Source organism: Penicillium roqueforti (assembly GCF_015533775.1).
Source record: "Penicillium roqueforti strain LCP96 04111 chromosome Unknown scaffold_06, whole genome shotgun sequence".
In the NCBI taxonomy this organism is placed as follows: Eukaryota; Fungi; Ascomycota; class Eurotiomycetes; order Eurotiales; family Aspergillaceae; genus Penicillium; species Penicillium roqueforti.
Window position 1 is genome coordinate 695,535 of NW_024067570.1, and position 14,801 is coordinate 710,335.

Consider the following 14,801-nt stretch of genomic DNA (forward strand, 5'->3'; position numbering starts at 1 on the left):
CAAATTCCCGGGGGGTTTTTTTTTCAGTCGGGGCCGCTGTGGATTTGGGTCAGGGTGTGCGCTGTACTTTTAAATTGGGAAAAGGAAAAAAAATCGAAAAATTCGCTTCCTTTTTGGCGGTCACTTTTTTAATTTTTTTCGCTTTTTCGCACTCGAACTTTCTTTTCTTTCTTTTCTCTTTTCTCTCTTCGTGTTTCCCGACTTGTTAGCACCAATGTCACGGCCAACCCTTCGCCCAATTATTCCTATCGGTCTTGATGAGTCATGCTGGTTTTCACCTGAATCATGTCTCTGCAGCAGATGAAATGGTGGCTTTCCCCGCCATGACCGAGATCGAGAGTTGGGACTTCTGTCCTGGCCCCGGAGCCGAATCCCGGAAGTCAAAAGGAAGTGACAGGTCGTGCTCCCAGCGCGGCTTGCTTGTCGCATCATGATATGCATCTAGGGCTGCGAGTTTTTTTTCGGGCCTATCGACTGCATTCCCAGGAACTTGTCGCCGGGGTGTAAGGCAATGCATAAGAACCAACAGTTCAACCCCAGCCAGAGCAAACAATGCCGGTACCCTGGGCGTGTTTTCCCGCCTTTCCACCCCTCATTTTACTTTTTTACCCCCTCCTTATTCGACTTCCCCCTTTTTGTCCGTGGGAACTATCAGTTAAGCGAATCGCAGACGCTGTTCTCGGGAGCTGAGTGCTGTCGGAAACCCCCACAGCGGGTCCCATCTGCTCCAGTCAAGTGACTCGCTAATAACGATCTCACGCTGGCTGCATGATTCAATGTTGGGGCCGGACTTTTGTCGAGCTGATCGGCGCCCTCTGATCGAATTGAGTCTTGCTGTTCTCACCCTTACATATGATCGTTGCTATCAGAGCTCGGATGATGCGGAGATAGGTGGACTGTGACAGGAATGGTTGTCATGGCCAACTGCACCTGCAGCTCTCCGTATCACATGCTGGCAAGCGCCGTGATGCCACTCCCAGGACTCGAGAATATCTGCATGCAAGCTAGGATTTGAGATTTTTTTTTTTGCATATGCTGAGAAAAGGATAAGGAAGAAGCGGTCCGGTATGAGAGTGTGGAATGCAAGTTCTCGGCAAGATACAGCAACTAATGCCTTAGGATCTGGGATCCACTTGTGCATTACCGATGCCAAACTCACCTGGAAGATGTCTGAAGAGGGGGAAAAGTACCGTACATCCTCAGCCGCAAATCGAGGGTCAGCGAGTGTGGCGCAGAGCACCGTAGTCCATACTAGAAAGTACCGGTTTATTTTTATCACGCAAACACGCGATCTGCAAGCTGCAAGTCGCAAGCCGCAAGCCACAAGACTGCAACCCAGTTTTCGGTGTGTTTTTGCATTGGCTGATGCGCTGCCCCGGCCTATAGCTCGACCGAGGGATTTCCGGAACCAACCAGCGTCTACGCCCCCAACTGCAGTCGACATACAGTAGCTTGCATGAGACATGAGATCTTGGGCCTGTCAGGAAATGTGACGCATCACGGGGCAAGCCCTGTGCGGTGATCCGTTGTTGCCCCCTTAAAACGTCTTGTCCCAGTCTTGCTCCGGCGCTGCCTCGTGGTTCTTCCTTTTCGCTCCTCGACTCAACTCTCTCTCCTCGCTTTCCACTGCATCATGACTCGGCATGTGTCGCTTCGTCTCGGATCGGAATAAGGTGTTCGACCAGTGTTCGACCGTCGCTCTCGGGGTTTACGACGTGCCACACGCTATTGTGACTGGGATCTCGATCATTTGCGCAATTTGTGACTGTGCCGGACCTGAGTCGTCGAACGCGCGCGGACTGACTCCTTTCACCCTGAGCCCCTTCGCGTCTTCCAGGGACCAGTGATCCACGCACAACACCAAAGAATTCACGCGCGATCTTCGAGTATTGGATTTCTCACGGAAAGGAGCATTCAGGGCACGAAAAAAGGTATGGTCTCTTCCATTTTTTTTGTTTGTTTAGGGGGGTGTCCAAGCGATTTGTGGGAGGTCTAGGGCCTGACATTCTTTGGTTCGGGATGACATAAGAAAGGCTGCCCAACCATGGTTAGAACCTTCGTTGACAAGCGGCAGCGATATCCGAGCTGGGGCAGTTCGTGGGCTTCGAAAGGTGTCCTGATATTATTCGAACATGGCTAATGATTCCAGGACTGAGATCGAGTGGAGACGCAGCAGCAATCCCCGGACATAGGCGATGCGGCTTGATCGTGCATATCTCCACTTTTGACTGGAATGCTTAGACGCCGGACCAGGGCCCGAGTCCACCTGGCGTTTAGACCAACACCTTTACGGCGGACAAGAAAACCGGGTCTGATCACCTGCATATCCGGCGCCAACCTTGTGGGTTTTTTGTACGATCATAAAGAACCCAGACGCGGACTAACGGACTAGCGGTTCGCCGTTTCTCTGTCGGACCAACGAGAACGAGAAGAGAGGCAGCGGTTTACTACGCATCCGGATCGCCATTCGCCCAACCGTGGGTTGGCTGAATTCTATTTCCACTTTTCTGCCTTCTCCGGGCTAAATTGTTTTTTTCTTTTTTCTTTTCTTTTTCTTTTTCGATTCTTTTTTTTATTCTTTTTCTTTTTCCATTTCTTCTTTTGGTTTTTCCTTTCCCCTCCAGGCAGGCAGTCACACTTGGACTTTATCACCTCCGGTCTTCTCAGGTCTTTTCCCTTGGAAGATATTGCTACGGTGGTAGAATATCTGGGTATCTTTGCATTTCCCTTTTTTTTCTCCTTTTTTTCGGATTTCTTTTAAACAAAACCAGCTGAATCCCACGGGGTTCGTCGATTTTTTCCTTTTTTGTGGGATTCTCGACTCTGATTTGTTCACAACTGAGAGAGTTGGAAGGCTGTGATCCAATTGATTTTTTTGAATTTTTTTCTGAATTTGAATGAATTTTTTCCCTCCCCCCAATTTACTGCGAAATTCTCGCGCGTCCAATTTCGGTCGGCATATCGACAGTTCTCGGGGCGCCGTTATACCATCAAGAGAGAGAGCCGCTTAAGGTTTTTGTCTGGAACCGCGCTCGGTTGGCTCTTTCCGCTTGCAAACTGACGACACCACTCCGTTTTCGTCTTCAACCTCATCCGTCCTTCAACCAACCTCACTCTCTCTATTCTCCAACGTCCTTCATTTGTCTGCTCGTCCATGGTTGAAGGCTGAGGAAACGGAAAAAAAAATCCCATTACCCCACTACAGCTGCCACCCCTCTCCGACGACATCGTGACTCGTCCAGGGTTTCTCTTCGCTCCTTATCTTCGCTGACCACTGGATTTCTGTCGGTCCAAAGACCCGTTCCTTCCCTTCCTTTCCCACTCTTTCCCTTGTAAAACCACAGATCACTTGCTCCTGGTCTTTGTATTCCCGAGGATCGACACTGCGTATCGGCTGGTTCACTCGCTCTCAAAGCAACCTCAAAATTCGGGGGTTCTCTCCACCTTCCCTTGTTTGTCCGTGACTCGTCTTGATGAGTGCGACATTCTCCGACGCCTCTCTCTCGCGCGAAGCTCAGGGGTGAGTCGTTCTTCCCGTGTCTACTTTGACAGGGTCGTAACTCTTACGCGGTCGTCCAGGGAATCCCACTGACAATGTTGAACAACACCAGTTCTGACTTTGACTTGATCATTCGCCAGCAGCCCAACCGGGCCCGCGTGGCGGGGGGCAAGGAAAAAGGTATGGAAGCTCTTTTCTTTCTTTCTTTCTCGTTCCTAGTCCTAGCTAGTCCTCTGTAAAGCGGAGGCCCACGGAACTGGCCGAAAACCCGACTCTAATCACGCTTGCAGAGCGCAAACCTATCGATCCGCCCCCGATCGTCCAGCTCCGGGTGCGAGAGGAGGGCACCTACCTCGCACAGTAAGTGTGCAATTCACCGTGGCTTTCGCGCGGCTGGCTGACTTTTGGCGCAGACATTACCTGCAAAGCCCGTACTACTTCATGTGCTGCAGTCTGTACGACTCAACAGAAGAGCGTCCTGTACCCGTCGCACCGTCGACTGCATTAGCAGGAACCCTAGTTTCGTCACTTCACCGGTTGAAGGATGTGGACAACAGCGGTTAGTTCAGGCTGGCCTTCGAGTGGGGCTAATTCACTGACGAGTTTGTAGATGGCGGCTTTTTCGTCTTTGGAGATCTCTCGGTCAAGATTGAGGGCGACTTTCGCCTGAAGTTTACCTTGTTCGAGATGCGAAAGTGAGTAACGGTCGGGAGCTTGGTCCAGATTCAAATTAACAAGCAAACAGGGACCGTGTGTCTTATTTGAAGACCGTTATCTCAGAAAGGTTCACAGGTACGAATCTCCCGTGGAGAGAGCTGGAACCCAGGTTCTGACAAGCTTGCAGTATCCCCTCCCAAGAGTTTCCCTGGAATGATGGAGTCAACCCACCTCTCCCGATCATTTGCGGATCAAGGTGTGAAATTGCGCATTCGCAAAGAGCCTCGCACCATGTTGTACGTCCCTCAACTCATAGGAATGTGAAAGCTTGTAGTTAACAGCCGCAGGAAACGATCGACAAGACCTGACGACTTTCATCCACCAGTCCCTACTCGATCTCCGGAGCGTCAGTCGGTGCAGATTCCTCCATCATCTAGCTATGGAGGCTATCCGCCGACGGCCCGAGATTATGGGTACTACGCTCAGCAGCCGCCAGTCAAGCGTCATCGTACTTCAATCGACTATGGCAGACAGCAGGGCATCTATGATGTGGATGGTCGAATGGCCCGTCAAATGGATCCATACAGCCAGTCAACGGCTGCTATGTACGCTGGCCAGCCAGCTACCTACCAAACGCCTGCCGCCATGCAGACCTACTCCACAGGACAGGTGGTGCCTGATTATGCGGCGGTTCGTATCCCCCCCTTGGCAGTTGGAAGCTCTTTGAGCTGACCTTGGATAGATGTACCCGGGAATGCAATCATCAGCCGGCATGCAAGCAGCCCCCATGTCCCAGATTCCCGATCCTACCGGTCAAAGCCGATCCACCCAGCAGCAGCAGGCCGCTGTGGGACAACTGATGGCGATGAACCAGCCTGGTACTCCTGTACGACACCCCTCTGCGAACCAGTGAGAGTGGAATAGAATACCCAGCTAAGGATTTTGGACCCGAGACAGACCCCGGATTCGACAGGGATGATGGCTCAGGGATATGTCCGAACTGGCTTACCCCCTAGCTCGTCTATACTTCCTCCTCTACAGCGGAATCGCGACTATCCCCAAGGAACCAATGGATCCACACGCGCTTATTTCGACCAAAACCAGGCGAATACCCCTATTCTTCCATCTCAAATGGTTGACGGCGATCGATTTGGCTCCGTGGCCGGCCCAGCCACCTTCGATCACCCCGATTCCCCGAATGGAACGCCCCAATGATTTGCTTGACGTTCTCGACGTTCTGGCTTGATATTATCTTTTCTTTTTTTTTTCCTTCTGTCTTGATAGACCGGGAGGACTGTTTCATTATTCTCTTTTTTATGCTTGATGCTTTAACTGGGTGGCTAAAGGTTTTTATTTTTACAGGCGCTGGCGGATAAAAGGGGGAGGTCTTTCTTTCATGGGATTGGGAGAAAAGTGAGATTATTCTTAAGCCCTTCTTGTATATACAGGCCCTTAAAAGCAGTATCACTGGCTAATTGCAAGTGCTGCTTCTCGTGTTTTTTTTTTAATTGACGATGTAAGACTTTGATGATCTGATCTTTCCAAGATGATAGACAGTAGGGATGTTGTGGAACTTGATACGAATAAGCATAAACCCATCACTTGGGATGGTTTACTATCTTGACGTGCCTTCCTAATGTTTGCTACCTTCCACTCCCTCTCCCTCTTCACTTCTCTACTCCCTACTCTACTCCCTATCCTTTTGTTTTTCATCATATTTCCTCTGGTGTATCTTCCCTTTCTCATTTCCTCATCATCCCCATTTCATCTCCATTTCATCTCATGGAGCCTACCATGGACGTCACCATGAACCCCAACGACAGCCCTCTCAGCAACCTCGATGTGTGGTGCGACTGGAGTGGCATTCCAGAAGAGCCAGTGTCTATCACGATCTCCATGGAGGTAACGCTGAAAAACCAACCCTCAAGTTGGGTCTCAGTACTGACTGTCATCTGAAATGAATTAAGCTACAAACCTGCGGCCGTCCAAACCTGAATCTACCAATTCTCAATGTCCAGTCGCCAAACACCACCAAAAGCCCGTCTTGGGTCATCGAGTTGAAGCCTGAAGCCCAATCCCACTATGAAACCGACACTCCACCTGAGAAAGAGGCTTGGCGGTTTGGCCAAGAATATGCTGATGAGACCGAGAGATACCCTACCGATAATATCTCTGCTTCTGATTTTGGGAGCGTCGTTGTTCACGATGGTTCGCGGGATGATGATTCTCGGCGTATCTCTCGTCGTACTGATAATATCTCGGGGATGCACACTCGGGTCGATAGCTCGGATAGCTCAACCCTCTCTGACCTTTCCAAGAGTCAGGTCAACAGCCTGGGTAGCCCGAGCTCTGCGATACCTCGGAAGAGATCTGCCAAGGCTGCTTCTCTGCCTGACTCGATTCCTCCTGACGATGAGTACCAAGGCACCCGACGCAAACTTATGATGAACAACATCGACCTGCCGAGCACCATCGAGAACACCGCCAACTCCACTCGTACTCACAGGCGTTCTGCTACTCCGGACGAATCCAGCGTGGTGCTGGAGAACATGCCGTTGCCTCAAGACTCGGGGCCGAGTCATGGGCCAGGTTCCCCGAACGTTGCATCGGAACATCTCTCGCGAAACGGCAATGCAGCGGCGGTTGGAAATGTACCGGAGCCCGATGAAAACTCTCCTTGGTGCAATGCAGAAACTCCTCTCAGCACGACTGACTTGAGCGGCACCGAGCCGCTTACCGAAGAGAACTTGCTTCAGCGGAATTATGATACACTTTCTACTTGTGTGTGCCACGGAAGCATTTCTGACACCGAAGAAAGTGACAAAGAAATTGAGACCTTGTTTTTTCCTCTTGAATCCATCGGATCGGCATCATTTTTCTCATGTCATGGACTCCCTCTGCCCCAGACGGCTGCAGAAATTGCCGAAAAGCACAAGCCCAAGATCGTATTGGACAATGACATTCTTTACCTGCAAACCCCTCCCAATATCTACCCTGCAACATACCAAATCGCGATTTCGCTCACGGTCAGGCTACAGAAAGGGAAACCGTGGGATTGGTGGGAGTTGGTCGTTAGTGGACTGCCTCGACTTGCCCAGTCCGAGTCTGGTTATCTCTACTTCCGAACACCCCCGGGTCAGGGAATGGAATTCATGACCTCGTCTTTTAAAAGACATACGCTCGTGGAAAGCTGCTTGATGGCCCAGTTCTACGGTGGAAGAAACCTCGTCATTCCGTTCCGGAAGTGCGATGCAGAATGCTTCGGACAACTCAAGGACCACAAAGTCAACACACTCATACGGGCCGAAGTGGCAGAGGCTGGCGACCCATCGTCCTATCTGATCAAATACAACGCTGCTTGCTCCATCGATCTCATCAATCATAACTTCTGGGCCGAGCAGTGCAAATTCTGCATTTTTGTGCATGGCGGCCCGGACGGCGAGTTTGACGCTGTTTTTACATCTAAAAAGCCTCTGATCAATTCTATTCAGCTGCCAGCGGCAGATGGGACTGGAATCTCGCGCATCAATATTGTCAGCATCCCTCAAGCTCTGGACATGTTCACGGTGTCGTGGGAAATCAAGCTGCCACGAGGCAAGGCTGTCACCTGGTTGCCATGGATCAAGACCACGCTCAGCTGCAGTGATGCTGAAACTGTTCTCCAAGAAGATTATGCCATTTATGCCCCTGGTTATGAATTGACCAAGCAGGAAGCTGTACCTTCAAAGTATCAGAATGCTGATACTAGGTGCGAAGTTTCATGTGGTCAATTGGGAGATATCTGTGTTCCCGGGCTTAACCATTCTAAGCTCGACGTCGAGATAACTCCACCATATCTCCAAGATGGTTCCATTCCCAAGTTTGGACTGACTGAGCCTCTATTTGGTAAAATTCCAGCTTCGAGGTCTACAAGTACGCAAACCGTTGCGGAAACTCCAGCTCCTGTATCGACAGTTTTCGAGACTCTAGTCGCTGAGCGAACGAAGTCACGCCGTGTACGCGGTCTGTGGACCTTATGGACCCTGATTAATTTCTTTTTTCAATTGCTTGTTTTCCTGGCGTCTGTCCACATCATCTCCTCGTCGTACTTTTTGCTCAGCCATGTCTCCCGCGAAGCGCATGTCTATGGCCCAGTGAACTACGCAGGAAATCTTACTACCAATGCTGATGTGGTGCAAGAGACGGAGACTGTCCTGGCAGAGTCAAATCTTCAGCTTGAGCCCATTCAACCTGAAGTTCAGCAGCATGTCAATACCACACCTGCCGAGGTCACCCCAATTTCTCTGAGAGACCGCATTGATTACATTCTTGGATGGCGAGGACCAATTGCGCGGGAGTAAATTTCGACGATGGGATGGTTCAGTATCGTTAACGGGAGAATACCGGGACATGATGGGAAACCGCAGAATCAGGTGCAGCCTCGCTGCCGTTAGCAGATAGCAAACATAAAGACAATTATCTATTGATGATCCACTGTATACGTAGTTATATTTACTCCATCTGAGTAGTAACATCAGTCTTAACCTTAACCATCCGAATAAGCTTAGTCTCCGCTAGACCCTGGATCCAGCTCTTCTTATCCATGGATCCTCTGACCCTTAGTAACCACCAACCAAGCACCCATGGATAGATGATCCGTCGCGTACCGCGGTCAAAAACGTCATCCACATACCTAGGCGGATGGACCCGGAGATCATCCTCGGTATCAAGATGGAACCAATCCTCCCGAATAACGTTGTCGACTTGTAATCCTGATATACTCTCAACTGCTTGCAATACCTCGGGCACCTCGGCCCATATGACTAGAGAATTTTTTATTTTTATTTTTTTATTGTTTTCGGCATCTAGAATAGAGGCAGAACTAGGTTTAAAGGCATACCTAATTAGGGAAGAGTATATGATACATTCTTACGTGTTGGTTGTGATGTAGTGTATAGAGGGATAATCGAGAACAAAGAAACTTAAAGCCTCTAACATCCATTTTACTCGTTGTGTCCTGTATCTGTCTATAGAGGAATTTGGTAGCCTGTTTACTGAAGCCTAATCTTGAGCGAACTGGAGATACTATTACCTTGTTGAGTTGAATGACCTCAACAACGGTGGTATTGCCATACCATGTTTGACCTCGAATTATCACTACTTACCCCGATTATCCTTATGTAGTGAGCATTTAACCTCTGAAACGCGCCACACTGTCTTGTCAGATGGCGAGGGCTAATTGCGAATCAATCTTTGATAAGGTAGCTTAGTATAGCTACGAAGGAGGCAATCACTGCAGCTAAGAGACAACAGAAATATATTACTCTAGTTCATGTATATAACTCTATACCTACGTCTGATCTAAATAATATCCCAGAATCAGCTCGACAGCCCACCTTAAAACAACATCCATTCCTTCCCTCCCATATCCCGGCGCAACCTCGACCCCAACATCAGTCCTAGCCCTAGTCCCATCCCCAACCCTCCGAACAAGATCAGCCTTCTCTTGATCCTTGCTCTCACCCTTCTCCTCTTTATCTCCATCCTCGGCAATCAACAACCAAGAATGATCTATCACATACTGCGGCCAAACAATATCATCCACATACCCAGGCGGATCGACCCAGAAATTCTGCGGTGGCCGATCATCCTCAGCATCAAGATCAACCTCCGTCCTCGTCTTTCCCCCCGCCCCTTCCCCACCCGCACCCGCACCCGCAGTATCATGAGTATGAACTGGCGGTTGCGGCGCCGGCCCAACAGTCACATACCCATTCCTCCCCTCGCGCCTCGCCTTAACAAGCTCATACGGCGCCGGCAAAAAGAGCCGAAGATGAATAGCATCACTAACAGAACGAAGCACGTGCCGTTCCTGCCCAGGCGGCGCAAACAGCAAAAACCCCTCTAAGAACGAAACCGTCGGGTTCGCCGTGCTGTCCGCTGCTGCTTCCCCGCGCAACCGCGCATCAACCTCGTCCCGCAACTTCTGCACGACCTCGTCCGACACGCCGGAATGCGTCTGGTAGTTCTGGTCTTCCTTGCTCCGGAGGCGCGGCGGGAGTGTGCCGTTTTCGCGCACGTAGTGGAGTGCTTGCGAGAGGAAGGGGATGTCGATTGCGGCAGCTGTGTCCCAGTCTTGGATTTTTGCGCCGGTGCGGGTGGTTGTGTAGGGGATTCTGGGGTGGGTTAGGATGGGGTTGGAGGGTTGTTTTCACTTAAGATGGGTATGTGTATTGAGAAGGAAGTAAAGGTGTACATACTTGTCGTCCGGGAAGTAGAAATCGTCTTCGTGGATTATGAACGTGTTTAGATGGGTGTCCTTGGGCTTGAGATTCACCCCGCAGAATACTCGCTGCAGTAGCCGCGCCAGGGTTGTCTTGCCACTGCTCGAGGGCCCGGAGATCCCTATTATCACGGCTTTCCCGTCGGCTGGCTTGCTCATTTTTTTCGCTTGGTAATTTCGGGGGAATTGGAGAATTGAGAGCCTTCCATGCGGGTGAGGGGTGTTGTAGGAAAAGCTTATCTCTTATCGCTGACCTCATAGCTCAGGTTACCTCGGGGCTATACATGGAAGTCCTGCGGTTTAACTATGCTTTTTACTACTTTGTATACATATGAAAAGACTTAAAGAACATACAGAACCAGTAGGTGGACTTACATATAATCGTGATCACTGAAATCTTATGTCACTATTCCAACTGCATGAGTAGATTTTGTCTCGGACTATATACTTTACGCTACGCATAAGCATGAACAGCAGTGAAAAATGAATACGCTAGTATACTTAGCTTTAGACAGTGTTACATCCATGATGCGGGAAACAATACCAACAAAGATCTAGAAAATCATCCTTTCACACTTCTAGGCATCGTGGCATTTAATGAAGAGAACACCTGGGCAGTACCTAGGCGAGGTGGTACACCTAGTTTCAAGGTTAGTTCCTAATGTTTTAAGGCTTATTCCGACAAAGGACATTTCTCTTCTTATCTTCCCAAAACATCTGTCTTACTTATTTGCTTTTACGTGTATTCAAGTATTAAACGTATTCTCAAAACAACTTACGTAGGATCGGTGCGATCACTAAATTTCTGCTTTGAGCTCACTGAATCAACAACCCAGAGCTTCAAAGTAGCAGAATTTACCAACTCGGCGTTACTCTCTAGCGAAAATCTAGAATTTTCCACGAGGATCTATCATGAACCTCCTCATCTTATTTTCGACCTGATAAATGCTCGTCTTCTAAGAATACTTTCATTTCAAAATATTTCACATTCAAAAAATCTTATGTACGAAAACCAGTCCCAAGATGAGACAACTTAGGAGTCTTAAATTATCAAAGACTTCCATTTTAGATTCATGAGAAGGAAATCATCTCACTCTGAGCCTTCACTGCAGGCCCATCATTGACCAGATTTTCGTATAAGAAGGGCTCCTCAAGTAGCTGAGCTTCGGCAAGTCCCAGCTGCCAACGGTCAAAAGCAGGGCGCGGAATGATTGGTGTCGTCCACATGCCATCGCGACGGAAAGAATTGGTCACAGCAACAGCGACATCAACTGGGATATTGGGGAAGAGTTCGACGAGCTCGTCCTTGTATGATTCTGCGTCATGTTCCAGAACCCATTCGATACCCTTACGGAGGCCTAAGCAGAACCGCCTCTGTGCATCAAGGCCCTCGGGCGTGATGGTCGCGGTCTCCTGGTAGTATACACTCCATGGAATTTCACCTTGCGAGACCATTTGCATCGCAACGGAGATTTTGGGATTCCGCTCACTCATCGCCTTGGCCGAGAGGTTGTCCGTCACGAAATAGTCGCCCATTCCCCCTTCAAACAACTCGCCCAGCATCTTCCCATCGAGATCCTGGATATAATCGACAGATCGGTGGTCAACCTTGTTCTCGCGTAAAAACATTTTGAAGAATAGACCGGCGCTGGCTCCGCCGATACCCTTCATCAAAACTGTCTTTCCAGCCACATCCGCGATCTTGAAGTCTTTTGCCGGGCTACGACAGAGCAGGGCAAGAGGGCAGCGATTCGCAATTTGTGCAAAGACCGTGTAGTCTTTCACCCGGTTGCGGTACATTGCCGGCACCCAAATGCCACCAAGAGCCATGTCGGCTGTGCCATCAGCGAGTGCATCAAGGACGCCGTCCCATGGGTTGGGAATAGAAACTTTGACATCGAGTCCTTGCTCCTCGAAAAATCCATGTCGACGTGCGATATATTCAGGGAGATAGTTTAGGTTGTGCCCAGTAGCAGTAAGATTGAATGGCTGCATGATGGATTCTTAGCAACTTTAAAAGTGAGCCAGGCAAAAGAGATTGTAGTTGAGAAAAGGATGTATTTGAGAATGACAGCAGTTCACCCAAGGTTAAGTACCTCCCGATGGCAAGACCTTTGCTGTTGGAGGTTTTGCATCATGATGCAAACCCGATTCGGACTAATCCAATGCAGATTAACGAGTCGATCGGCATAAGCCGAGGAATAAGCCGATCGGATTATAAAGGGATACGAAAAAGGTCCGATGCCTATATAATGTCGTTAAGCTTTTATTATCCATCAGAGATTATCCCCTATGGTATAGATGATGTGATGACATTGAAGATGTGTAAAGTCTCCTATTCATGTTAGTTCGCAAGTACCTGATTCACGTGACCTTGCTTTGCAAGGAATTTCGGTTGTCATATCATTATCCCAACAAATACCTAAATCTTAGATTGAGTTAGATACATATACCTAGCATATATCTTTGATCTCATGATCTTTTTCGTCCTGAGAGAGTCGGATTAGTCCGGTGGCGTCTCGAGACTAGCTGCCGAGGTTGCAGGATCCTTATCTTAACCAGATCGACGTATCTATATCACAGTACACAGATATATATTATTTAGGTATACAACTGGAAGAACCCATGGACATCTTGCTCCTTCTTGATCAAAGAGAAAATATTTTGAACTTCCCACTCGTGACTTGCCGCAAATATTTGCTATGTCGTCTCCGGAATCCGACAAGAATTCCCTCCAGGGTGATGCGAAGACCCCAGAAGAGATCAACCATGAAGTCGGCGAGATTTTATCGGAAATATATATCGACCCTGAGAAAGAGGCAGCTGTGTTGAAGAAATTTGATAAATTTGTCCTTCCGGTCTCGGTTGTCTTCCTAGTTCTCTCCTCATTGGACCAGAACAATGTGAGTAAAGCCTCAGTTCGGAGTAACAGTACACTCTCTAATATTTACCAGATGGGTAATGCTAGAGTATTTGGCTTCGATAAAGATATCGGACTCAAGGATGGTCAATTTGGCAATATCACACTGCTGGCCAATGTTTGCACCATCGTTTTCGAAGTGCCTTGGGTTTTAGCTGTCAAGCGTTTCGGTGCTAATAAGCCTCTGGGAGCAGCATTGATCCTGTGGAGCTTCTGCACTCTTGGAACTGCTTTTATCCAAACTTACCACCAGGCTATAGCCGTTCGCATGCTATTGAATTCCTTTGAAGCAGGTCTTGCTCAAAGCTTCGCCTACCTTTTTTCTACTATCTACCCGCCAAGCTTGATAGGAAAGCGTATCATGTCGACCAATCTTGCAATGTGTATCTCAGGTGCCTTTGGTGGGCTTTTTGCATATGCTGTGCAGACCATGGGAACTCAACGTGGTCTCGCAGCCTGGAGATGGCTATTTATCGTTGAATTCTGCGTTACGATTTTTGTTGGCGCCCTCGGCTTACTTTGTCTCCCGAAAACAGCTGAAACAGCGTGGTTTTTGAATGACGAGGAAAAAGAAATAATGCGTCTTAAGAGAGATCGAGACTTTTTGCGCAGGGGAGAAGAGAAATTCGAACGAAAGTGGATCAAGATCGCTCTCACAGACCCTTTTGTCTACCTTCTTGGTATCGCTTTCTTTACCTCATCGGTTTCTATCAACGGATTCAACGTTTTCCTACCCACTATTCTTTCTGGGCTTGGATTCCCTTCTCTTTCGGTCAACTACCTAACTATCCCAGTTTACGTTCTTGGCCTGATATCACTTGTTATTCAGGTGTACTTTTCTGACAGAATCAGCCGACGGGGTGTTTTTATCATCGGATGCTGTGTTCCAGTCGTAATTGGATATCTTATCTGTGTCGGTTCAGCAAGTGGTGCTGCTGGTTATACAGGAATGTTCATTCTCGTCTTAGGTAAGTGTGATCTAGCCTGTTGCAGATGTTTACTCGAAGTCTAAACCTAAACTTTGTCTAGGACTCTATCCAATTTCCACCCTTGCTGTAACATGGATATCTATCAATCTCCAGCCAGACTCCAAGCGCGCAATTGGAATGCCCATCGCATATTCTATAGCAAATCTCTCTTCACTGGTTTCTTCCCAACTATACCCCAGTCAGCAGGGCCCAAGGTATATAACTGGCAACGCTGTCTCTGCTGGTTTGACAGTGGTTGCTGGATTTCTGTATGCCTCATGCTGGGTTCTTCTCAAACGCAGAAATCAAAAGAAGGCGAAGCTTCTTGCCGAGGGAGCGACTACAAATGGGCTTGAAGGCGATATGAGCCTTGACACCATGTACAGCCTTTGATCAGCGAATGTCTTCTTTGTGCTTCTTTATTCTTTGAGCAAGTGTCTATGCTAGAAGCTTCTAGCATAGTGGTATTACAATGAAATTTGGTCTTTATGTCAT

The 14,801-nt window shown here is 48.6% G+C and overlaps 4 protein-coding genes across 4 annotated transcripts; 3 read left to right on the forward strand and 1 right to left on the reverse strand.

The window, feature by feature from the left end:
• Positions 1-1,166: 1,166 nt before the first annotated feature.
• vosA lies at positions 1,167-5,371 on the forward strand (the record flags this gene model as incomplete). The annotated part of the gene is made up of 12 exons (XM_039071390.1): positions 1,167-1,345; positions 2,393-2,477; positions 3,479-3,520; positions 3,580-3,679; positions 3,790-3,859; positions 3,913-4,058; positions 4,110-4,194; positions 4,245-4,291; positions 4,344-4,452; positions 4,504-4,846; positions 4,899-5,042; positions 5,114-5,371. The coding sequence occupies 12 exons, from the start codon at positions 1,167-1,169 to the stop codon at positions 5,369-5,371; spliced, it is 1,608 nt and encodes a 535-aa protein (XP_038930429.1).
• Positions 5,372-5,938: 567 nt separating this feature from the next.
• Positions 5,939-8,496, forward strand: LCP9604111_3767 (uncharacterized protein; the record flags this gene model as incomplete). The annotated part of the gene is made up of 2 exons (XM_039071391.1): positions 5,939-6,058; positions 6,124-8,496. The coding sequence occupies 2 exons, from the start codon at positions 5,939-5,941 to the stop codon at positions 8,494-8,496; spliced, it is 2,493 nt and encodes an 830-aa protein (XP_038930430.1).
• A 989-nt stretch (positions 8,497-9,485) lies between these two features.
• Positions 9,486-12,413, reverse strand: LCP9604111_3768 (ribosylnicotinamide kinase; the record flags this gene model as incomplete). Its single annotated transcript, XM_039071392.1, has 3 exons — positions 9,486-10,311; positions 10,396-10,540; positions 11,513-12,413. 3 exons carry the CDS (start codon positions 12,411-12,413, stop codon positions 9,486-9,488), a joined length of 1,872 nt encoding a protein of 623 aa, XP_038930431.1.
• A 707-nt stretch (positions 12,414-13,120) lies between these two features.
• LCP9604111_3769 (uncharacterized protein) lies at positions 13,121-14,699 on the forward strand (the record flags this gene model as incomplete). The annotated part of the gene is made up of 3 exons (XM_039071393.1): positions 13,121-13,321; positions 13,373-14,306; positions 14,368-14,699. 3 exons carry the CDS (start codon positions 13,121-13,123, stop codon positions 14,697-14,699), a joined length of 1,467 nt encoding a protein of 488 aa, XP_038930432.1.
• Between the last annotated feature and the right edge of the window lie 102 nt (positions 14,700-14,801).